The following is a 22,593-nucleotide window of genomic DNA, read 5'->3' on the forward strand; positions in this document are numbered from 1 at the left end:
CAGGGGCCAAGATGGAGGAAGCACTGCAGGCTTTGGTTCCCTGCGTCACTCACTCTGCGGGGGCTCCAGGTGAGTTCTGCCCTCACATGTCACACAGACAGCCAGGAAAGGAGCTGTAACTTTTTTTATTGTCTTCCAACACCTCGGGTCCCCTCCCTCCCTACCCGCTCCCAGGGTAAGAGCATGTGCCCTCCAGGCTGTCTGAGGGCACCTGCCTGGCCTGGTTCTGGCCTCCTAGCTACCTGCAGAGGAATGACTGTGAGTGGGGCTGGGGAGACAGTGGGTACCACATTCCTCTCCCCTGGAAGAGCCTTGGTACCCACACAGGAAGAACTGAGCCCTCACCCTCTGACCCACCCCTTCTAGGCCTGTCAGGGCTGGAGCAGGAGAGTGGGGGTGGTCAGTCAGAGGTGGGGCAAGGCAGGCATCTGAAGGGAACGCAGGAATTCAGGTGGAGAGTGTGGCATCTCCTATGTGGAAGAGGAAAGAGATGGGACTAGCTCAGAAGCCCTCTGCACAGGCCAAGGTGGAGCTCGCTGAGATGGGGGAGAGCAGAAGATGAGGGACAGGTGGGGGGCACAGACCCAGGGCCAGCAGGTTGGAGGGAGAGGAATTTGGGTACAAATGGGGGTGTTCAGGAGAGATGAATGTGGTCCAGCGGTGGGAGGGAGGGAGGAGAAGCTCAGACAGGCAGGGATGTAGCAAGGTAGGAACAGCTGCCCGGAACCAAGTGGTTCCTGTTGACACCACAGGGCTACTTCCTCTTCTCAGCCCTGGCTGTGTGATCTCCTGCCTCCCCACTGCCCACCTCCAACACATCTCAGAACCAGCTTGACATCCCAAGTCCTGGAAAACCTGTGGGAGGTGTGTCTCAGCCCACCAGCTCCTAGGAGACACCTGGCCAGCCGGCTCGCCTCATTGACCTGTGCCCAGTCAGCTTTACTCACCCTCTACCAGCAGCCGTGTGTAGGCGCTGTCTTGGCCGGCCTGGCAGCAGTAGGTGCCCTGATCCTCAGGTCGAACGTCATGGATGACCAGGCTGTGGGTGGGGCCGTGGCTGCGCAGCTGATACTTGTCTCCCGGGCACAGCTCAGCCCCTTCCCGCAACCAGCACACTTGACCTCCCGGCCGGGACACTGTCACCTCCAGCACCGCCCGGCGACAGACCAGAACCGTCTTCTCGCGGGGGGGCCGGCGGAGCATCTGCAGAGGCAGTGCTGGGGGTGGAGAACGAGGGCTTATTAAGTTAATAGGGACACGCACGACCCCAGGAGAGACGCATCTTCCCTCCCGCTCTGGCCTCCATTCCTGATCTTAGATCTCTATGCCACCAGCCCATTTCTCTCTATCTTCAACCCCAAGTCTCCTCTTCCCCAGGAAACGCACTGCCCTCTGTGACCCGCCTCCGGAGAGTCTCTCGAGGAAGGGGTGGGGAGGCAGGTTTCCTCGGACCGATCGCCAGCCTGGCAGTTCCGGGGGAAACCGTGTTCACTCCTGGTCGTCCCTGCCCCAGGTCTTACCCTCCACCTCCAGTTGAGCCACGGACTGGGCGGGTCCCGCCTGGAAGCGGACCTCACCAGCGTCCTCGGCGCGTAGTTCGCTCAGCACCAAAATGTGTTTCTTCCCTGGGGGTATAGGAGGCGCTAGCGAGGCCGGAGCCGCCTCTGGGGAGGGTGGGGGGATGAGGGTGGGGCCAGAGTAGGTCCCGGGGAAGAACTGGGATGCCGAGGGGAAAGAGGGATGGTCCTGGACGGACTGAAGAGCTGGAGGTCAGGGAGAGGCGGAGAGACAGCTTCTGGGGCCGCAGGGCGGAACTCATCGGAGCTGGAGGTGGGCCTTTGGGCGGGGTCTGTCTGAGCCGGAGGGATGGGGCAGCGAGGGGGCCAGAGTGGGTAGAGAGTCGGCAGACCTTCCTGCCGGATGCGGACGCGGCCTCCGGGTCTCAGCGGGCGGCCTCCGAGCTCCCAGCTCCCAGCTGTCTCGACCTCCGACACGGTGCACTCGAACGTGGCTCCGTCGCCTTCCCGGGCGCTCACGGACCGCAACTCAGAGAGGACAGACACCTTGCGCTCTGGGGCGGAGCCAGGGGGCGTGAGGAGGGCGGGCCTGAAGGGGGCGGTACCAGATCCCGCCCACGCCACGCCCCCTCCTTAGAGGCAGCGTAGCGAGTCCCCTGGGCAAGTCCGGTCCGCAGCCCCGCCACCCACAGTAGAGCCTGGCCCGGGCAGCACCTGGTACCCACCGCGCACCACTAGGTGAACGGGCCCAGTTCGGGCCATCCCCACCACGCAGCTGTAGGTCCCTGCGTCCAAGGGGCTGCAGCGCCGCAGCTGGAGAAGGCGGCGCGTGCCGAGGGCCTGGAGCCTGAGCCGAGCGCTGGGGGTGAGCGGCTGCCCATCCTAGGGGCGGGGGTTGCAAAGGGTCGGGGTGAAAACTCGGCCGGGCACAAGCGGCCCCGGCCCTAGTAGGCGGCGGCGCCCTCTGTTGATACCTAACACTTTCGAGGCACGCTTATGCTACGGGGTAGGGCCCTCCCGCGCCTTCTGGGCCGCGCCAGGAGTCTCATTGTGACGGTGTCACCCTTTGGGGACATTTGGTCTGAGGAGGGGCGCCATGGACGCGGGAAGCCGAGAGTCATGTACCAATCATGTCAGCAATGTGTGTGGATTCTGGAATCAGGAAACCTGGATTCAAATATGAACTCTATGTCTGCCCTGGGGCAATACTTCACTCCACTGAACATCAGTCTCCTTAGAGATAACAAGATCATAAGACCTGCCTCATCGGGCTGCTATAAGGTTAGAGGCTTAAATGTAAAGTAAACCTTAGCACATGCCAGGCACATGGCTTACTGAGTAGTAGTTCTTTCTGTTGGGGCATTGTTACTGCTCTCATGATGCTGAGGTGGGCTGGGCTGGGGCTGGGCTCTGACCTTCTCCCAGGTGACATCAGCCAAGGTCTGGGAAAGTGCACACTCGAACGTAGCTGTGTCGCCCTCGGTCACTTCAAGGTCCTGGAGCCCCCGCACAATGGTCACTGGGGCCTCTGGGAGTGGGAGAAGGAGGACACACTTGGACACAGGGGTCACTGATGGGCACATTTAGACAAGGTGATCAACAGAGGCCACCGGTGAGTGGGGGGCATGCTGGAACAAGGGGTCCAAAGGGGATGCTGATCAGTGGGGGACACAGTGAAATCAGAGGGGTCAACAAGGCAGGAATGGCCAGCTGGGGATGGGTCACATTTAAGGTGGTCAGTGGGGGACATAGTGGGGCCAGAGTGGGAGAAATTGGAGCAGAGATGTCACCCAAAAGCAGGCATGGTCACACTGGCTGGAATGGACAGGAGACACTGGACAGTGAGGGACACCACGGGTTCAGAGGAGCAATGGGGGGACCCCAGAGTAGATGTGGTCAGTGGGGAACACACCAGGGCTGCAAGCAAGAGAAGGGGTCACTGACGCGGAGTTGCCCACGGAGTCACTCTTTGGCACTGTTGGGGCTCAGTGACTAGAGGCCCACACTCAGGCAGGCAGAGAGAGCTGCAGCAGGCAGTGGTGGTCAGTGGGCTCACACAGGTAGGGCAGTCACCAGGGCCACATGTGGCGAGTCAGGGCATCACACTCTGGTAGGGAGGTCAGTGCGGGCCACACGGGTAGTGGGGTCAGTAGAATCACACCGGAGCAGTCAGCAGGCAGGCAGCAGTCCTAGAGGCCACACCTCTCACGGTGAGTCTGGCTGCACAGCGCAGTGTATCCGCAGTGAAGGAGATGCAGCCCGAGTCGGCCAGGCCCAGGCCGCTGAGGACCAGGTGGTGAGCGTGGCCCTCGGCCTGAATTTGGCACTTGGGCCCCGGCTGCAGCCGCACTCCACCCCGGGCCCATTCCCCAGTCACCCCCTCCTGGGACAGCTCCAGTTGGAAGGTGGCACTGCCCCCCTCGATGATGGTCACCTCCTCCAGAGGTTGAAGCACCCTTAGCTGCTTTGCTAGTGGGGGGAGATGGGGAAAGAGGGGGAAATGAGGCCCTCCACATCTGGGCAGGGCTTTTGGGAGCTCCACACACCCCTTGGCTCTGTCTGCCTCTAACCCCTAATCTAGTAAGACCCTATGAACAAAGTTCAGAACCAGGGAGCAGGAAGAAGGGAGTGAAACCAGCCAGATGTGGGTGGAGAGAGGGGCTTACTGGGGTTAGGAGAGGGGACACATGAAGGGGGTGATGTGTGGTTGTGGGGTGAGGAGTTGGGGTGAAGGGTGCTGTGACACTGGAAGGAGCCCAGAATTTAAAATCAGACACAGCAGGACTAGACCCCAACTCTGCCACATAGTTTGCTATGGAACCTTTGGCAAACTGCTTGAACTCCCTGGGCGTCAGTTTCCCCAACTGTATGAGGATAATAGCCTTGAGACATGGGTTTGTTGTGATTGAATGAATGAAATAAATCAGAAGAGAATACACATCCCCACCAACAACCGTTTACCAAGTTGTGTGTGGGTATTTCTCATGTTATCCCGATTAAGTTTCTCAAAGACCCTTTTTAAAAGAAAACTTGGCTCAGAGAGGTTAAGTAATTTGCCTGAGGTCATACAGTTGATAGAGGGCTCCATCTTTGGGGTGGGGGTGCTATTGCTAACCATCCCTGCTTCTCAGATGGGCTCGTATATCCTGGGGCAGGTGACTGACGGATAAATATGGCAAGTCTTTCTGAAGTATAATATTTATGTTTATAGCAAAGCCAACTTGGACGTATGAAATGGAAACCAAAATCCACAGGGACTTCTACGGTAAATAGAAAACAGTAGAAAAAGAAGAGTTTTGTTTTGGGCAGGCTGCTTTGGGTCACGCTCCTGGGGGTCAGCCAGGGCTGACCTGCCTTGCTGGCGAGGGGCACTTTGGTGTTGAGGGGGGGGTGGTCTGAGGGGCCCTGGCCAGCCAGGAGAGGCTGCACCATGGGGAAAGGGAGGCGTTAGGAGAGGATGGGGCACTCACGCCTCACGCTGAGCCGGGCCAGGGTGCGGTCGTGGTGGCTCTCGCAGCCGTAGGTGCCCTGGTCGGCCAGCACAACGCAGTGGATGAAGAGGCGGTAGATGTGGCCGTCCTGGGCTGTGGACAGGCGGGAGTCAGGGGGCAGGGGCGCCCCACCTCGCATCCAGCGGACGGCCCCTGCCGCCCCCACGCGGCCGGTCTCCACTTCGAGGCACACGTCCTGGCCTTCCTCCGCCCGCACGTCCTGCAGCCGCCGCAGGAACAGCAGCTCCGTTTCTGGGCAGGAAGAGAGAGCGGACCATGGAGCCTGGTGGGCCGAACCCCGGCTCCCTCTTCTCAGGGACTGGTCTCCTAGCAGGGCCAGGGCTGGGAAAACAGGTTTAGGAACAGGACTTGTTTCGTCTCCATCAGGACCGAACCTCGAACGTGCAGCCGGGCACTTGTGGATGTGCCCCCAGCTCGGGCAGTCACAGTCCCTGCATCCTCGAGCCGGCAGCTTCGCACGGTCAGTGTGCGGCTTGACCCATTCTGGGTCATCTCTAGCTGGGGCCCTGGAGTGACAACGACCCCATTGCGCAGCCAAGTGATGTCGGCATCTGGTGGGGAGACTTCACACCGGAACGTGGCGTCATCCCCCTCATGGACAGTGAGTGGTGTCAGCTCCGAGATTAGCTTCACCAGCGGGGGTTCTGGGGGCAGAGGGCAGGATCAGACAGTGAGGGGGGCTGGGTCTTTCTACCGCCACCCTCCTCAGCCCCTCCTCATCCCCAGTAACAGGCTTTCACCCCCCAGTTATTAAACAGAATCTTCCTGAGGACCAGCTGTGTGTCAGTCATGAGCTGTTTTGAAGGACAAGATGTCAACTCCCTGCCTGCCACTCCTCACCACCTCGTCTCCATGCTGGCCGGGCACCCACCTTTCTGACTCCCTAATAAAGACAGATCGTTTAGGACAGACCCTGTCAATCTCATTTAACTGTCACAATAGCCCTACAGGCCAAACGCTATCCTCCCTCTGGGGACCCGGGGCTCAGACAGTCTAAGCAACTTGCCAGTGTGTCACACAACTACTGGGAAGGAGACTTGAGCCTGGAACCTGGGGGGTAGACTCCAGAGCCCTCTGCCCCTCCTTTTTGAGGATTCCTGGAAAGGGGAGCCCTGAGCCCTCATCCATGCGATAGCTGTGCATGCATTGGTGGGCAGCGAGGTGGGTGGGGGCGAATGGTGGGGGGTTGGCGTGAGGCCCTTAGTGGGGGGGCTGGGGCCCCAGGGGAGTGAGGACGGCACTGTTACCTTCCACGCTGACGAGGAAGATGCGGCTGTCCTGGGGCGTGTCGCACAGGTACTCCCCAGCGTCCCTGCTCCGTGCCCCCCGCACCCGCAGCACCTGCCTTGCCCCGTCCTGCTCCAGGTGCACCCGCCCCTGGCTGGCCAGGCGCTCCCCGTCCTTGTACCAGCGTACAGGGCCCCCTGGCCCGGAGAGGCGCACCGCCAGCTCTAGGTCCCCACCTGGGGTGCTGCGAACCCTCGTCTGGGCTGCCTCGGGGGCCACCACCCGCACGGGGGGCTCTGTGGGGTCAGGGCCGGGTGTCATTGGGAGGGAATGGCTCAAGGGCTGGGGAGGAGGGTGGTGGGAGGCCAGATTGGGAGAGGGACTGAGAGCCGTGGGGCAGGGGCCGGGGGCTGGGTGCACTAGAGAGGGGGAAGACTCAAGGGTTTAGGGGCGAGACTCTCAGGTTTCCTGCCCAGGGCTATACTCACCAGCCACTTGGACGGTGAAGCTGAGGCTGGGGGCCCCCGGTGCTGCCCCACACTGGCAGGTGTAGAGGCCTGCGTGGGCCAGGTCTGCAGCCCGGATGCAGAGGACGCGGCGGGGTCCTTCGGCTCGGAGCTCCAGGCCCTCGCCTGTTTGCACCGGCTTCCCGTTATGGCTCCAGAAGACCAGGGCACCAGCCCTGGACAGTTCACAGCTCAGCACCACTGGCTCCCCGGGGGCCACGCAGAGCGGGCCAGGGGCTGCCTCTGGGGCAAGGAACTGGACAGGGGGCTCTGGACAGAGGGTGGGTGTGTCAGCTCAGTGATGCCCCCCGCTCCCGCCTCCCAGACCCGGGCTGGCCAGGAGCACCCACCAGCCAGGCTGATGTTGAAGGTGACGGCTTCATCGCGAGTCTCACACACATACTCCCCGGCGTCCTCGGGCTGGGCGTGGGGCAGGGTCAGGGTGCGGGTGGGTCCCTCGGCACCCAGTTGCAGGGCATCCGATGCTTCCACCTCCAGCCCATCCTTGTACCAGCGCACCTGGGACCCAGCTGGGGCCACCTCGCAGCGCAGCTCCACGCGCCCCGGAGCCCTGAACTGCAGGTCCAGCGAGCGGGCTGCTGGGTGCACAATCCTCTCTGGAGGGGCTGGTGGGTGAACAGAGACAGAATCGGGTGGGTTCGGCCTCTACCTGTCTGACCACTGGTTTCTCAATCCTCTCCTTTTGCAGAGCAGCTCTTGGGAAATGGTACCACCTACAATCCGTAGGCACTTACTGTGTGCCAGGTGTCATGCTAAGGACACTACAGTTCTTTTCTCAGCTACTCCTGACACTCCCTATTTCTGCCTTCACTTTATAGATGAGGACCTGAAGCCTCTTTATAGGGAACTGACTTGCCCAGGGTTGCATGGACAGGAAGAGGTAGACCCACACTCACAGATCTAACCCTAATGCACAGCCCTCCCTACCCCTCCATTTCCTGTCCCTTTTTCCTGTTTTGCCTCTGAAGAACTGATCACCACCTGAAAAACCACCTGTTTCCCTTATTTGCTGTCTGTCTGCTCTCACAAGAAGGCAAGCTCCATAAAGACAGGTTTTCTCTCCTTCGTTCATTACCGAATCCCTCAGCATCAGAACAGTGCTGAGCAGATCAGTGTTTGTTGAATACACGAATGAATGAGCTCTCCCAATTGTTGGGCTCTCTCCACCAGGCCTCTGGCCACTGTCCTGACCTGGTTTGGGCAACTCAGGGCTCTCTGATGGCTGAGAATGAGGAGGCTGGGAGGGAGGGAAGCCTGGACAGGGGGAAAGTTGTGTGTGGCACACAGGGGTCCTGAAGGTGCAGGAACTGGGAGGGGTGGGTATCTGTCCCTCAGCCTCCTGCCTCTCTTCCTCTCCAAGGGGGTCTCGGAGACTGCCCACCTGTGACGGTGACAGTGTAGAAGGCTGAGTCGTCTCCGGCGTCGCATACGAACTCGCCCCCGTCCTGGGGCTGGGCGGCGGGCAGCACCAGGCGACGGTGGGGCCCGTCGCTCTCCAGCACCAGGGCCTCGCTTTCCTCCACCTCCAGCCCGTCCTTGTACCAGCGCACTGGGGCATCCTCCCGAGACAGCTCACACATCAGCACCACACACTCCAAGCTCACGGCCACCAAGGTCACCTCGTCCCGGGGGTATAGGATGCGCACTGGGGGTTCTGCAGAGTAGGGACAACCACAGGCTCACGGTCAGCCTCCCTGGAGCCGTCCGGCAGCATGAAATCCCGGTTGCCCAAATCGTTAAGAGTGATAAGGATAGTAATAGGTCCAAAATCAGTTCTCTGAAATCCCTGGGGCCACAAGTGTGCTGGAATGTGCTGGAACCATCCAGAATGCTTCCAATTCTAGAAATGGTGCATTTATCATATAGCACATACTCCCCCTCAGCCCCTACTGTGGACCCCCCAGAATCAATCATATTAACATCTCTGCAGTGTAACATATGGAGATACACCCTAAGCAGGATAATTTAAAAGTGCAAATAGCTTCACAGAGTTAAGCTCAGGTTTTACAGAAATAACTTTTAATACCAAACGTACAAAAAGCCTTTTGATTTTAAGTGTTTTCTTTCTTATTTTGGTTTCAGGATTGTGGGTAAGGGATGGCAGATCTGTAATAGTATTGGTAAGTACTTATACATTGTTTGCTAAAGTTCCAGGACAGTTGTAAGCACTTTACACCCTGATAGCAATCCTAGGGAGTACGTACTGTTTTAAACTCATTTTGCAGATGAATAAACTGAGGCACAGAGTGGTTAAACAACTTCCTTATGGTCACAGCTGGCTACACCTACCTAGAGCAGGAGGAAAAACCACCATTCGATAAAGGGAAGCTCCTTATTGCAAAATTCAGACTTAAATTGAAGAAAGTTGGGAAAACCACTAGACCAATTCAGATATGACCTAAATCAAATCCCTTATGATTATACAGTGGAAGTGAGAAACAGATTCAAGGGATTAGATCTGATAGACAGAGTGCCTGAAGAACTATGGAGGGAGGTTTGCAACATTGTACCAGTGGAAGTGAGAAACAGATTCAAGGGATTAGATCTGATAGACAGAGTGCCTGAAGAACTATGGAGGGAGGTTTGCAACATTGTACAGGAGGCAGATCAAGACCGTCCCCAAGAAAAAGAAATGCAAAAAGGCAAAATGGTTGTCTGAGGAGGCCTTACAAATAGCTGAGAAAAGAAGAAAAGCGAAAGGCAAAGGAAAAAAGGAAAGATATACCCATTTGAATGCAGATTTCCAAAGAATAGCAAGGAGAGAGAAGAAAACCTTCCTCAGTGATCAGTGCAAACAGAGGAAAACAATAGAATGGGAAAGACTAGAGATCTCTTCAAGAAAATTAGAGATACCAAGGGAACTTTTCATGCAAAGATGGGCACAGTAAAGGACAGAAATGGTATGGATCTAACAGAAGCAGAAGATAATAAGAAGAGGTGGTAAGAATACACAGAAGAAAAATATTCATGACCCAGATAACCATGATGGTGTGATCACTCACCTAGAGCTAGACATCCTGGAATGCGAAGTCAAGTGGGCCTTAGGAAGCATCACTATGAACAAAGCTAGTGGAGGTAATGGAATTCCAGTTGAGCTACTTCAAATCCTAAAATATGATGCTATGAAAGTGCTGCACTCCATATGCCAGTAAATTTGGAAAACTCAGCAGTGGCCACAGGACTGGAAAAGGTCAGTTTTCATTCCAATCCCAAAGAAAGGCAAAGTCAAAGAATGTTCAAACTACCCCACAATTGCACTCATCTCACATGCTAGCAAGTGAAATCGCTGTTATGTCTGACTCTTTGCGACCCCGTGGACTGTAACCTACCAGGTTCCTCCATCCATGGGATTCTCCAGGCAAGAATACTGGAGTGGGTTGCCATTTCCTTCTCTAAGGGATCTTCCCGACCCAGGGATTGAACCTGGGTCTCCTGCCTTGTAGGCAGACGCTTTAACCTCTGAGCCACCAGGGAAGCCCCACATGCTAGCAAAGTAATGCTCAAAATTCTCCAAACCAGTACATGAACTGTGAACTTCCAGATGTTCAAGCTGGATTTTGCAAAGGCAGAGGAACTAGAGATCAAATTGCCAAAATCTGTTGGATCATCAAAAAAGCAAGAGAGTTCCAGAAAACATATACTTCTGCTTTATTGACTACACTAAAGCCTTTGACTGTGTGGATCACAACAAACTGTGGAAAATTCTTAAAGAGATGAGAATATCAGACCACCTTACCTGCTTAAGAAGCAATAGTTAGAAATGGACATGAAACAACAGACTGATTCCACATTGGGAAAGGAGTACGTTAAGGTTGTATATTGTCACCCTGCTTATTTAACTTATATACAGAGTACATCATGCGAAATTCCAGGCTAGATAAAGCACAAGCTGGAATCAAGATTGCCGGGAGAAATATCAATAACCTCATATATGCAGATGACATCACCCTTATGGCAGGAAGTGAAGAAGAACTAAAGAGCCTCTTGATGAATGTGAAAGAAGACAGTGAAAAAGTTGGCTTAAAACTCAACATTCAGAAAATGAAGATCATGGCATCTGGACCCATCACTTCATGGCAAATAGATGGGGAAACAGTGGAAACAGTGAGAGATTTTATTTTCTTGGGCTCCAAAATCACTGCAGATGGTGACTGCAGTTATGAAATTAAAAGACGCTTGCTCCTTGGAAGAAAAGTTATGACCAACCTAGACAACATATTAAAAAGCAGAGACATTACTTTGTCAACAAAGGTCTGTCTAGTCAAGGCTATGGTTTTTCCAGTAGTCATGTATGGATGTGAGAGTTGGACTATAAAGAAAGCTGAGTGCCAAAGAATTGATGCTTTTGAACTGTAGTGTTGGAGAAGACTCTTGAGAATCCCTTGGACAGCAAGGAGATCCAACCAGTCAATCCTAAAGGAAATCAGTCCTGAATATTCATTGGAAGGACTGATGTTGAAGCTGAAACTCCAATACTTTGGCCACCTGATGAGAAGAACTGACTCATTTGAAAAGACCCTGATGCTGGGCAAGATTGAAGGCAGGAGGAGAAGGGGATGCCAGAGGATGAGATGGTTGGATGGCATCACCGACTCAGTGGACATGAGTTTGAGCAAGCTCCGGCAGTTGATGGACCAGGAAGCCTGGAGTGCTGCAGTCCATGGGGTCACAGAGTCGGACACAGCTGAGCGACTGAACTGAACTGACAGACTCTGCCAGTAGTGGTAGGGATTCCAAGCTAAGGCTTGTAGGAAACTCAGTAATGAATTTGCATCTGTGCCTGAATTCCCTGGGGATGTTAAATGCCGATTCGAGTTCATCTCTAACTGCTCTGGAGTGGTCAGCCTTTCACAGAAAGGAGCGATGTCAATGTGGGAGGTGACAAGGGCTCTGAGCGCCGGGCTGCCCAGGCATCTACGCACCTTGGAGGTCTCCCCTAATCGTCTCCAAGACGCGGAAGTGCTCCTTCAGCATTCGGCACCCTAGTGGCTGGCTGGGGAACTGCTAGCTTCCCGGTCTAGGTCTTTGCAGTGGGGAGTATGGGCAGACATGCCCACCAGTGTACATCCAGCTCTTGCCTCTGCCTCCCTAACTGGGCTTGTTCTAATAGTCTGTATGATGCAGGTTGGTTCTCTGGGTCTACCAGCGCCATGAGATGTTGGAGTGTGGCTGCCTGAATGGTGGGGGAAGTGATGGAGGCAGTGGAGTGTAGATGGCATGCAGCCATGGGACTGGGGAGTCTGCAAGGCTATGGGACCTCAGCTTGGCATCGGACCTGATTCTCCTGGTCCACAGCCAAGGTGGTGTGTTGTGCGAACTTACCAGGAAGAATCTTGTGTTTTGTGGGGAGGCTAATTATGGGCTGGAATATGTGTGTCTGCAGCCATGATGTCTGGCCAGGGCTTGGGGAGGGAGCGGTTGAAGGCAGCCACTACAGAACAGAATATGTGCAGAAAGGCCTTTTTGGCTTTGTGGCTTGTGTGTTTCAGGCTGTCCTATCTGGGATGCAGGGAGTTGGGAGGCCCTAAGTAGCTCAAATCTAGGCTGAAGCTTTGTTTCTAGAGCAGGTCAGTGGGGAGGGCAACCAGAAGGTGCCGGCATCGGGATGGTCGCTCCAGTGCAGCCGCTGGGTTCTTCAGTGCCATCCAGAGCCACCTGGGTTTTATACTCCCCGCCCCGCTCAGGTACACACTGTGATCGGCGCCATGAGCTGCAGCCCCAAAGTTTCCGGCAATGAACCATCATTTCCGTAATCATCCTGTGCCTTCCTGCTTTGAACCTTGACCTCTGACCTTCAGTCCAAATCCAGACCCCCACTTAGCTAACTCAGACCCTGCTCCAAATATCTGTTCTGAAGCTACTTCCTGCCTGCTAGCCAACCAGGTTAGCAGCCCCCAGTCCTGAGCTCTCACTGCACCTTACTGCGACACTCCCTCTAAGACTTAAGGTGTTTGGCTTTCCTGCCAGGCTATCCACTCCTGCAGGGATGCACGTGTGTCTGCGAGCTACCGAGTGTCCAGAGCCTGGCCCAGGACTGGCTCCTGCGGATGGCACAGTGACTCTCCCCGAAGCCCTCCCTGACCTCCTGTCCGGCTCTCTTGAGCCCTCTTTCCTCCACGGCACTTGTCACGAAGTGTCACCGTACATTTATTTGCGTGTTTATTGGTTAAACACAGGGGTCGCAAACTCAAATGCCCACAGGGGCCAGGCTGAAGCAGTCTAGGAAGGGGAGCAAAAAAGAACAGTGGGGGATGGGGGTGGGTGTGAAACAGAGGAATGTGGGCCCCGAATTACGGGGGCAGCTGCTACTCAGCGCCAGCTGTTCGTCGCCAAGGGGGGAAGCGGGACCAGAGGCGCCGGGTCTTCGGCTTTTTCAAGAGGATGCATAACTCCGGGTTGTTATTGGAACTGTCCTGACTTTGGTATGACTCTGCAGGCCAAACACAACACACCTGTGGGCTGTATGAGGCCCGAGGGACTGCCGGTTTGCGACCCCTGGTTAACGGCTGCACCCACCCCACCCCCAGCTAGACCGGCACCTGTCTGAGAGCAGGGACCTTATATGCAATAAGCATCAGTGACCCACAGCACCTGGCCTGACACATATAGACTGCTCAGTAAGTGAGCTGGTGAAGCACAGCTATTCCTGGCTTGGGCGCTGGGGAGGAGCCTGCTTCCTCCAATAGTGACCCCCGGATCTTCTGGGCAGGGACCACCCCCCACCACCACCTCCTGCACCTGCAGCCCCTCCTCCCTGCCCCCAGTGTGCTAGCTAGGGGCTATGTGGCCAGCTCCCCAAGGGCTCAGGGCAGTCCTCTGATGACCCCGGGGGTGGGGGGTGGACCCACACCTGTGACGGTGACCGTGAATGAGGCGGATTCGTCATCGATTTCACACAAGTACTCGCCCGAGTCCTCCAGCTGAACGGCGGGCAGCACCAGGCGGCGCACTGTGTCCTCCTTCTGTAGGAGCAGCGCAGGACTCTCCACCACCTCCTCGCCATCCTTGGTCCAGCGCACCTCGGCCCAGGGCCGGCACAGCTCGCAGGTCAGCACCACGCGCTCCAGGCGCACGGCCGCCACGTACACCTTGCCGCTGGGGTACACGATCCACGAGGAGACGTCTGCAGGACACGACACAGCCGTGGCTGGGCATCTGGGGCTGGGGCCGAGGTGCCCGGCCACCTTGCCCGATTCACGCCTGTTCCCTACTCCTGGAAAGGACCAGGGCTCACAGCGGCTCAGATGGTTACTCAAAGCTAACCGTGACATGACCACAAAGCACAGCAGGGGTGTAGCGGCACGGTGGGGACCGTGGTGTCAGCCTCGCCTGTGGAAACTCTCCCCATTCTCTGGGTGGGGACAGGGCTATACGAAGTGTGAGGTTGGGGAGAGGAGAGTTGGGTGCCCAGACGGAGCTGAGGTCTCCCACAGGAGACTTTTAACCCCTCTAGTGCTCGGGTCTCCTCACCCCACACTACCCTACGGCTCCCCTTGGAGGGCCTTCAGGAGAATAGAGAAGGTGGGCTTCCCTCTGCCATGTAGCTATGACTAGTGCGCTTATGACAATGCATTTTCTGCAGTGGCTGAACCTCAGCGTGCAGACCATGGGTTGGGGGGAAAGGGTGGGGTGTGATCGGCTGGGGGGGGTTGGGAATGGTGGCCCAGGAGTGTGCCGGCTGTCCAGGCGGGAGGAGGGCACAGCTGCCCCATCCCGTGGCCTGCCTGGAGCCCCACCTGTGATGGTCACGGTGAAGTAGGCGCGCTCGTCTCCAGCGACACACTGGAACTCGCCCCCGACGGAAGGCTGGGCAGAGGGCAGCACAAGGCGGCGGTGGGGCCCTTCACTCTCCAGCAGCACGAAGTCACTCTCCTCCACCTCCTGTCCGTCCTTGAACCAGTGCACAGGAGCGTCCTCCCGGTCCACCTCACAGGTCAGCATGACACACTCAGAGGTTATGGCGTGCACAAACACATGCTCCCGGGGGGCCACGATGTGCACTGGGGGGTCTGGAGGGAGCAGAGATGGGGTCACACCGACACCCACACATGGAACACCTGAGTCCATGGTGGTGGGTGAGGTGTCACAGGTCAGTATTGCCGATCCTGTGGACAGGCCTGGGAGTCCCCAGAGGATCCAAGGGTGCTGGGTGGGGGGAACACAGAGGGCCTTTGTCTAGGCTGAGAGGAGGTCATTGCTTGCTTTGGCTTTTACCAGGAAGCCCGTGGTGGGCTGGCCCCAGGACAGGGAGGAGGTAGGAGGTGGGAATGACTCAGTGCTGTCACCTTGGGGCAACACCCCCTACAGGTAGTGAGTTCCCCATCACAGGGCACATTCACGCAGGGGCAAAGGACCTTTTGGCAATGGGGCCATAACAGGATTTCCACTCAAAGTGAGAAGACTGAGCTGGTTCAGTGGTTCCAGAGTTGTCCTCCTAGAGTGGATCTCAAAGCTTTGTCCTGGATATTCGGGCTCTGGAGGCCTGGGGTTGGGGTGGGGGGTGGGGAGAGGCTACGCACTAATAATAGGTTTCCTGATATTAGTCTCTGAAGCAGCCAGAACATGGACTGGCTTCCAAGAACCTCTGGACCACTGCACCTAAAGCTTTCCTTTGACCCTGACCTCCTGCGGCGTGGGATAAGCAGTCCTGGGTGTGAACCCAGGTAGCGTAGTTCTGGCTGTGTGATTGTGAGCAACTTGCATAACCTCTCTGAGTCTCCGCTACTTCATCCATGAGTGGAGATATACTGGCTCTCATGTAGCCTTGAATGTTGAATGAAAGTGTACATTTCAAGTATCCAGCACAGGGCTTGGCTAGCAAGTGCCTAACAAATGCTAGCTCCCACCTCCCCTGCCCTTCATTGATTTGAGGTCCCCTCACATCCCTCCCAGCAGAGGGTATATGAGGGCCAAGTGTGCTGGAGGGTGGTGTGGGGGCAGCGTGATCTGCAAACATGTCCCCTGGCCCCCTAGGCCCTCCCTGGAAGGGACCCTCAAGCGGGCAGAGCAGGGGATGGGGTAGGATTGGCATAGCCCCCTGGGTCAGCCTCGGCTGGGGGAGCCTAGGCTGCCTCAGTCCCTGACCTTGGACGGTGACGCTGAAGAAGGCTGAGATGCCTTCTGTCCTGCACTCGAACTCGCCGCTGTCCTGGACCTGGGCCTCGGGCAGGATTAGGCGGTGTTTGCGCCCGTCCATCTTCACCACCAGTGACTCGCTCTCCTCCACCTGCTGCCCATCCTTGTACCAGCTCGCTGGGAAGTCCACCCGGGAGAGCTCACAGGTCAGTACCACCCGATCGGAGGTTGTAAAGGTCAGCGACACCTTGTCCTGGGGGCTCAGGATGTGCACGGGACTCTCTGCGTGGGGAGAGGTGTGGTCATGGGTAGCGCCCTGGTTGTGCTCTGCTTACCCAGTGAGCGCCCCACTGCAGGGCATGTGCTGGGGGAGGGGGCTGGGCACATCAGGCTAGATGACTGTTGTGATGCATTTGTTGGTTTTAAAAATTCTTTTTGTGCTTACACACCAACTCTCAAGAGCAGTGGTTTTAGTGTGCATAAGAATTCCCAGAAAGCCTACTGAAAATGCAGATTCCTAGGCTTTGCCCCTCCCCCTGCCCCAGCATGCAAGGGTCAAAGAATCTGCATTATAAACCAGCCCTCAGCATGACTCTGACATTGGTGAAAGTGTTAGTCACTCAGCCTTGTCTGATTCTTTGCAACCCCATGGACTTCTCCAGGAAAGAATGCTGGAGTGGGTTGCCATTCCCTTCTCCAAGGGAGATTCTTGACCCTTCCTGAGCTGATCGAATCCAGGTCTCCATCATTGCGGGCAGATTCTTTACCGCCTGAATCACCAGGAAAGCCCAATGTTAGTGAAAGATTAGTTGCTCAGTTGTGTGTCTGACTCTTTGAGACCCCATGGGCTGTAGCTTGCCAGGCTAATCTGTCCATGGAATTCTCCAGGCAAGAAGGAGTGGGTTGCCATTTCTTTCTCCAGGGGTTCTTCCCAACCTAGGGATTGAACCCAGGTCTCCTGCATTGCAGATAGATTCTTTACCATGTGAACCTGGGTTGTATTTTAGTAATGCTGCTCTCTTTGTGGGTATTTCTTACTTGGATCTCCTCCTGGGCTACTGCGAGCTAACTGCCTCCAGGCCCTGTGCGTGGACACTGAGGAATTCTGTGACTGGCCTTACAAATTCCAGCAATGGTGCAAATGCCAGTGCATTCCCTGAACTTTCAGACTCCTGCCAAGAACTCATCCTCAAGGAGGCCTCATTCCCTCTCCTCTCCTCTTTCCTCAGGGTGGCAGAGTGCAATACTGCAGCCAGACCGCCTGCGTTCATAATCCAGCACTAGCACTTCTCAGTTTTGTGACTTCGGGCAAGTCATTGGACCTGTGTCTGTTTCCCCATCTGTAATGGGGATGACAAAAGAACACATCCCGTAGGGCTGTTGAGAAAGTGAAAGAAGTGAAAGTGAAGTCGCTCGGTTGTGTCCGACTCTTTGCGACCCCGTGGGCTGTAGTCCACCAGGCTCCTCTGTCCATGGATTTTCCAGGCAAGAATACTGGAGTGGGTTGCCATTTCCGTCTCCAGGAGATCTTCCCGACCCAGGGATTGAACCCAGGTCTCCCGCATTGTAGGCAGACGCTTTACCATCTGAGCCACCAGGGAAGATTTAGGGCTGTTGAGCAGTCTGTGCTAATTAATATATGTAAAGCAATTAGGATTGTGCCTGGCACACAGGAAGTGACTCAGATAGTGTTAGCCATCACATGGTAGGGCAGGAAGTGGTCAGGGACTAGGGGCCAAGGTCTGTGTCTTTAAGATGACAAACATGACCGAATTCTGCAAACCACAAAGTACCCCTAGAGAATTTGGATATGATGCTGGTGAAAATAACAAGGAATCTCCTATACGGGCTTCTCTGGTGGCTCAGACGGTAAAGAATCCGCCTGCAATGCAGGAGACCTGGGTTTGATCCCTGGGTAGGGAAGATCCCCTGGAGGAAAGTATTGCAGCCCACACCATGGAATCCCCATGGACAGAGGAGCCTGTCAGGGTCGCAGAGTCGGACACGACTGAGCGACTAAGCACGGGTTGAAATTGGACTTCTGGATCCCTGAGTGCTCTATCTGAGCTCACCTAGGATGCTCCTGACTCCTGGCTCAGATGTGAGAAGCACGAATAGCGTGTGCCTCATTTTGCTAACGGGACTTCTATGTCTTGACCCTATCTGCTCACCATGGTCCCCACCAGTACCAACCTTGGATGGTGAGGGCAGCTGAGTCCTGCACACCTGGGCAGCTGAAGCCGATCAGGGCCCCACTGTCCTGATGCCGGACGGCCTGCAGGATGAGCCTGTGCTGCAGGCCATGCTGTTCCACCCGGTACCGCAGGGGCCCCGGCCCCACCTGGCCCTCTGGCTCGTTACTCTTGAGCTCCTCCCCGTTAAGGAACCAGGTGCCCTGGATGACGGTGGAGAGATCCAGGGAGAAGACGGCGTCTTCCCCATCATACACCTGCACCTCCTCCAGACCAGCCACCAGGTGAGCTGTGGGCACTGAGACAGGGACAGAGCACGGCCATCAGAACCAGGGGGCTGGCAGAGGGCACAGACTGGCAGGTAGATGGCATATAGCTAGAGAGAGGGGGGAGCGCAGGGGAAGGGAGGAAGAGTGATGGGGAGGGCACAACTTTAGGTACAGCCACTGACAGCCTGGGCTGACAGGACCAACTCACCCAGGTGAGCAGACCCATGGAACACCACGTGCGGGCTGCGGCCGTGTTCACTGACGGTGCAGACTCGGAAGCGGTAGTCACCCTCGGTCGGCACGCAGTCCCCGGGCACCTCCACGGCCCCGGCTTTCTCAATGCTGAAGCACTGTACCCAGTCTTCCGAGCCCACCTCCTGCCGCTCCAGCCGGTAGATGAAGGGGGTCTCGGGGGTGGGGTCTGGAGGCTTCCAGGTGAGCAGGACCGTGTTCCTGTGGCCCTTGAACATCTCAGCCAACACTGGGGGTCCTGGGGGATTGTGCTTGATGCCTGAGACAGAGGCAGGGTTTGCATCCGAGCCCTGTTCCAGCCTCCCACATCCCTGGGACCTAAAGTCAACTTTGCCAACCCAGACTCTGTCATCTGGTCACCCTCCTGCCCTGACCGTCCTGTCCAGCCCTTAAGGAGGTTGCCTAGGGGCTTTGGGGCCCTCACATTTGACTCTAAGCAGAGTGGTGGTCCGGGAGTTGCCCAGACTGAAGGTGACCTCCCCAGCATCTTCTCGGGTGACCCCTGGAAGGACCAGGGCGTGCATGTGGCCTGAGCTGCTCTGACAGGTGGCCGGCAGGTCCTCTCCGTCGCGACTCCAGCGTCCCTCCACCCCAGCCTCGCGTGTCTCCACCAGCAGCACCGCGTTTTCGCCCTCAAAAACGTCGAGCTTCCGGGGCAGCCGCTTCAGGATGGGCCCTGAGACAGGGATGGGAGATTATCAGCCCGTGGACTGGGCACCGGCCTGCCTCTGTCTCGGCCTCCCCCATCCCCGCCACCGGCCAGCCGACCTTTGACTGTCACGTTGGCCACGGTGCGCACACGGCCGCGCATCTCGCACAGGTAGACGCCGTCGTCGTCCGCCTTCAGCCTGTGGATGATGAGGCGGCGGACCGTGCCCTCCTCGATTTGCTCGTACTTGCGGCAGGGCAGTAGTCGCTGGTCCTCGCGGAACCAGGCAGTGGGAATGCGAGAGTTGGGGACTTTACACTCCAGCACCGCAATTCCATGCTCTCGGCCCTCCACGTCCTGCAGCGGCCTAGAGAAGCGGAGGCGGGGCTCTGTGGAGAAGAGAGAGACCAGAGAAGGCTCTGGAGAGGGCCCCGACCGGGAGAAAGACCCTCCTCTGTCACCCACTGCCTAAACCCATGGTAGCTCAGGCCATTTGCTCTTCTCCCAGAGCTAGTAGCGTTGTATACTCAGAGAAATCCTCAGAAGGGAAGTCAGATGACCCGAATTCTCGTTGACCCTAACACATCACCCTGATCAAGGCCATTTTCACGATGCTGGGCCGCAGTTTCTTTATTTGTAAAGCAGAGAAAGGGATAGAAGGGCTTGGGGCTGTTATCAGGGATTTTCAAAATGTTCTGTGGGGCCCCTCATGGGCACCACACACAATTCTGTAAGGGTTTGAGTTGAACTTCATTTTGAAAGTACTTCAACCACTTTTAAAACTGAATTTTACAAAAAGAAAGCATGATGACAGAAACGGCCAGTGGGGTCACTTGGGCTGCTAGGGGAACGGCCGCCTTGTCACTTGGCTCTGGGAATCTCGGCCTTCGTCCTGGACTTTTCTGTCCTCAGGGGGTGAGAGTTCAGCTCCGCCTGGCTGGTTTGTGCACATCAAACTGTACCCAAGAGGCCACCAGCCGTGGTACAGGTGCCACATGCTTGACTGCGTGCCAGGACAGACTCGGGAGATTTGCCAACTATTTTTCTCTGAGGGAAAGAGTTGGGTAATAACTAGTGAAGGTATTATGCCGTGAGTTGCGATGAACTCCTATTATGGGCAGCTTTAACTTCCAATGTGAATTTGGCGTGTTTTTCACCCCTGACTTTTCTAGTTATGAGCAATGTAGTGTTTATTAAATACCATTGGGGGCTCAACTTTGAAATATAAATTTCCTCTCCTTCACTTTCTTCTTCTTGCAAACCCGGAGAGCAGTCTAATGACAGAATAGTCAAAAATTGGGGGGCATTTTTTTTGCCCTCAAGTTTTCTCCCTTTGGTGTGAATCGGGAGTTTGTCAGTGTGACACCTGAAGCTACGCTTTCCCCATGGGGCTCAAAAGCTAGACCCAGTTATGAATGGTTAAAATGTGTGTGCTTAATAAGACAGATCCCTTGTTCTCATTGACTGACTTCATAAATATATGTTACAAATTTGGATTTAGAAATTTACACCCATAAAATGATTCTTTTATATAATACACTGGGGCCCCAATGGGGTTTCCACTGGGGAATGGGTGGTGAGATAACAAAACCCCATTGGGGAATGGGTGGTGAGAGAACAAAGAGGCTGAAAAACACTGAACTACAAGAGTTGTAGGTCCCTTTGGGTCATTCAGTCATTCCTTAAAGGCCTTTATGGAAGAGTGGTTTTCCACCATCTGCCTCAGAATCATTTGGAGAGCTTGCTAAGAAGTTCCTGGAGCATACCTTGGAGACGTACTAAACGCGAATCCCTGGGGGATGGGAGGGAGGGAGGTGGGAAATGGCATTTTAATATTCAGCCTCCCTTACTCCTCGCTGTCTTCTAGGCACTGAGTGGGGCTGGAGTTAGTGGGGTCAGGGAGGGCGCTGGAGGCCCCTCGCCCCGGCCGCCCCTGGCCCCGGCCGCCCGGGGGCGCCGTGGTACCTTTCACGTGCAGCTGCACCGCACTGAGCGTCTGGCCCGCCGAATTGCGCGCGGCGCACACGTAGAGCCCACGGTCCTTGGCCTGGCAGTACAGCACCTTGAGCACAAAGCCGCCGTCTCGGTCGCGGTACATGAGGCGGCGGCGATCGGGGAGCAGCGGGCGGCCCTCCCAGTGCCATTCAATTTCTGGCTCCGGCTTGCCCATCACGTAGCAGCGGAACTTTGCGTGCTTGCCCTCGTTCACCCAGAAGGTCTTGGGCGCGCACTTAAGCGGCTCCACCACGGGCGTGGGGGCCTCGTCGGGGTCCTCGGGCGGGCTCTCGGGGGTCTGCTGCACCTGCAGCAGCGCCCCGGCCCGCGCGTGGCCGTGGGCATTGCGGGCGTGGCACACGTAGACGCCCGAGTCGGGCAGCCGAGCCGCCAGGATGCGAAGCGCCAGGCTCGCGCCCGCGCCCGCGCCCGCGCGGCCCGGCTCGAGGGAGAAGTGGCTGCTGTCCCACACTTCGTCCAGCGCCATCCCATCCTTCTCCCAGTAGAGCGTGGGCGCGGGGAGGCCCCCCACCTGGCACTCCAGCACCACCTCCGCCCCCCGCAGCACCCACTGGGACCGGGGCCCCGTCAGGAACACCGGGGCGCCCTCTCCGGCTCCGGGCGGCGGCAGCGGGCGCTCGGCGAGCTGGGGCTCGGGCTCGTGGGCCGGCGGCTCCAGCACGGTGACGGCAGCTGCCGCGTAGGCCTCTCCGGCCGAGTTGCGGGCGCGGCACACGTAGACCCCAGCGTCGGTGGGCAGCGCCCCGCTCAGCAGCAGGCAGTGCTCGGCGCCGTCCACCGGGAAGCTCAGGCGATCGGAGGCCGCCAGCTGCTGCCCGCCCTTCTCCCACACGACAGTGGGCGGCGGCTCCCCCAGCACCACGCACTTGAGCTCGGCCTCCGCGCCACTTACCACCCGCACGGGCCGCGGGAAGCGCAGGAAGCACGGGGGGCTCCCCTGATCCCCCGAGCCCGCCTTCATCGTGGCGGCGCAAGGGCAGGCCGGGAGCGGCGGCGGGAGCCCGGGAGGCGGGGCGCGTCCGGGGACTGGGCTCCGGGACCCGCGGGGCTCTCTGCTGTCCGCCCGCTCCCGGCTCGCCTCCTTACCCTCCGCCCGGAGCTGCTGCTCTGCGGCTGCGGCGGCGATTCCCGGGCCGGGGGCCCAGGGCTCAGGGGGGAGTCCTTCCTGTTTGCCTCTCCAGCAAGGGGCCCCGCAGCCTCCCCTGCCTGCGGCCTGGCTTCCTGCTCCGGAGAGCCGGCCTTCCCAGCCCCCTCCCACAGCCAGGGCCTCTTTCCCCTCCTCCCTCCCACCTCCAGCCGCCAGGTCCCCAGCAGTCCGCCAGAATCGGGCCTGAGTGACAGAGAAGCCTGCAGCTGC

General features: G+C 57.2%; 1 protein-coding gene and 1 long non-coding RNA gene across 8 annotated transcripts; one reads left to right on the forward strand and one right to left on the reverse strand.

The window, feature by feature from the left end:
• Positions 1–107: 107 nt before the first annotated feature.
• On the reverse strand, positions 108–22,481 carry OBSL1 (obscurin like cytoskeletal adaptor 1). Of its 6 annotated transcripts, NM_001075491.2 has the most exon segments (21): positions 108–470; positions 948–1,217; positions 1,521–1,625; positions 1,910–2,071; positions 2,243–2,399; positions 2,933–3,045; positions 3,720–3,986; positions 4,988–5,260; positions 5,404–5,673; positions 6,277–6,552; positions 6,745–7,032; positions 7,113–7,388; positions 8,165–8,437; positions 13,634–13,906; positions 14,520–14,792; positions 15,868–16,140; positions 18,052–18,348; positions 18,528–18,830; positions 18,996–19,247; positions 19,340–19,609; positions 21,186–22,197. In NM_001075491.2, coding segments are annotated over 21 exon segments (5,706 nt in total). In that variant the 3' UTR covers positions 108–447.
• Positions 1,682–5,938, forward strand: LOC132343298 (uncharacterized). Of its 2 annotated transcripts, none has more exons than XR_009492045.1 (3): positions 1,682–1,830; positions 5,396–5,630; positions 5,777–5,938. It is a non-coding gene; the product is annotated as an uncharacterized lncRNA (long non-coding RNA). The 2 variants fall into 2 exon arrangements; XR_009492043.1 differs by lacking the exon at positions 1,682–1,830 and adding an exon at positions 2,389–2,798.
• Positions 22,482–22,593: the final 112 nt, after the last annotated feature.

The sequence above is a fragment of the Bos taurus genome, chromosome 2 (genome assembly GCF_002263795.3).
Source record: "Bos taurus isolate L1 Dominette 01449 registration number 42190680 breed Hereford chromosome 2, ARS-UCD2.0, whole genome shotgun sequence".
In the NCBI taxonomy this organism is placed as follows: domain Eukaryota; kingdom Metazoa; phylum Chordata; class Mammalia; order Artiodactyla; family Bovidae; genus Bos; species Bos taurus.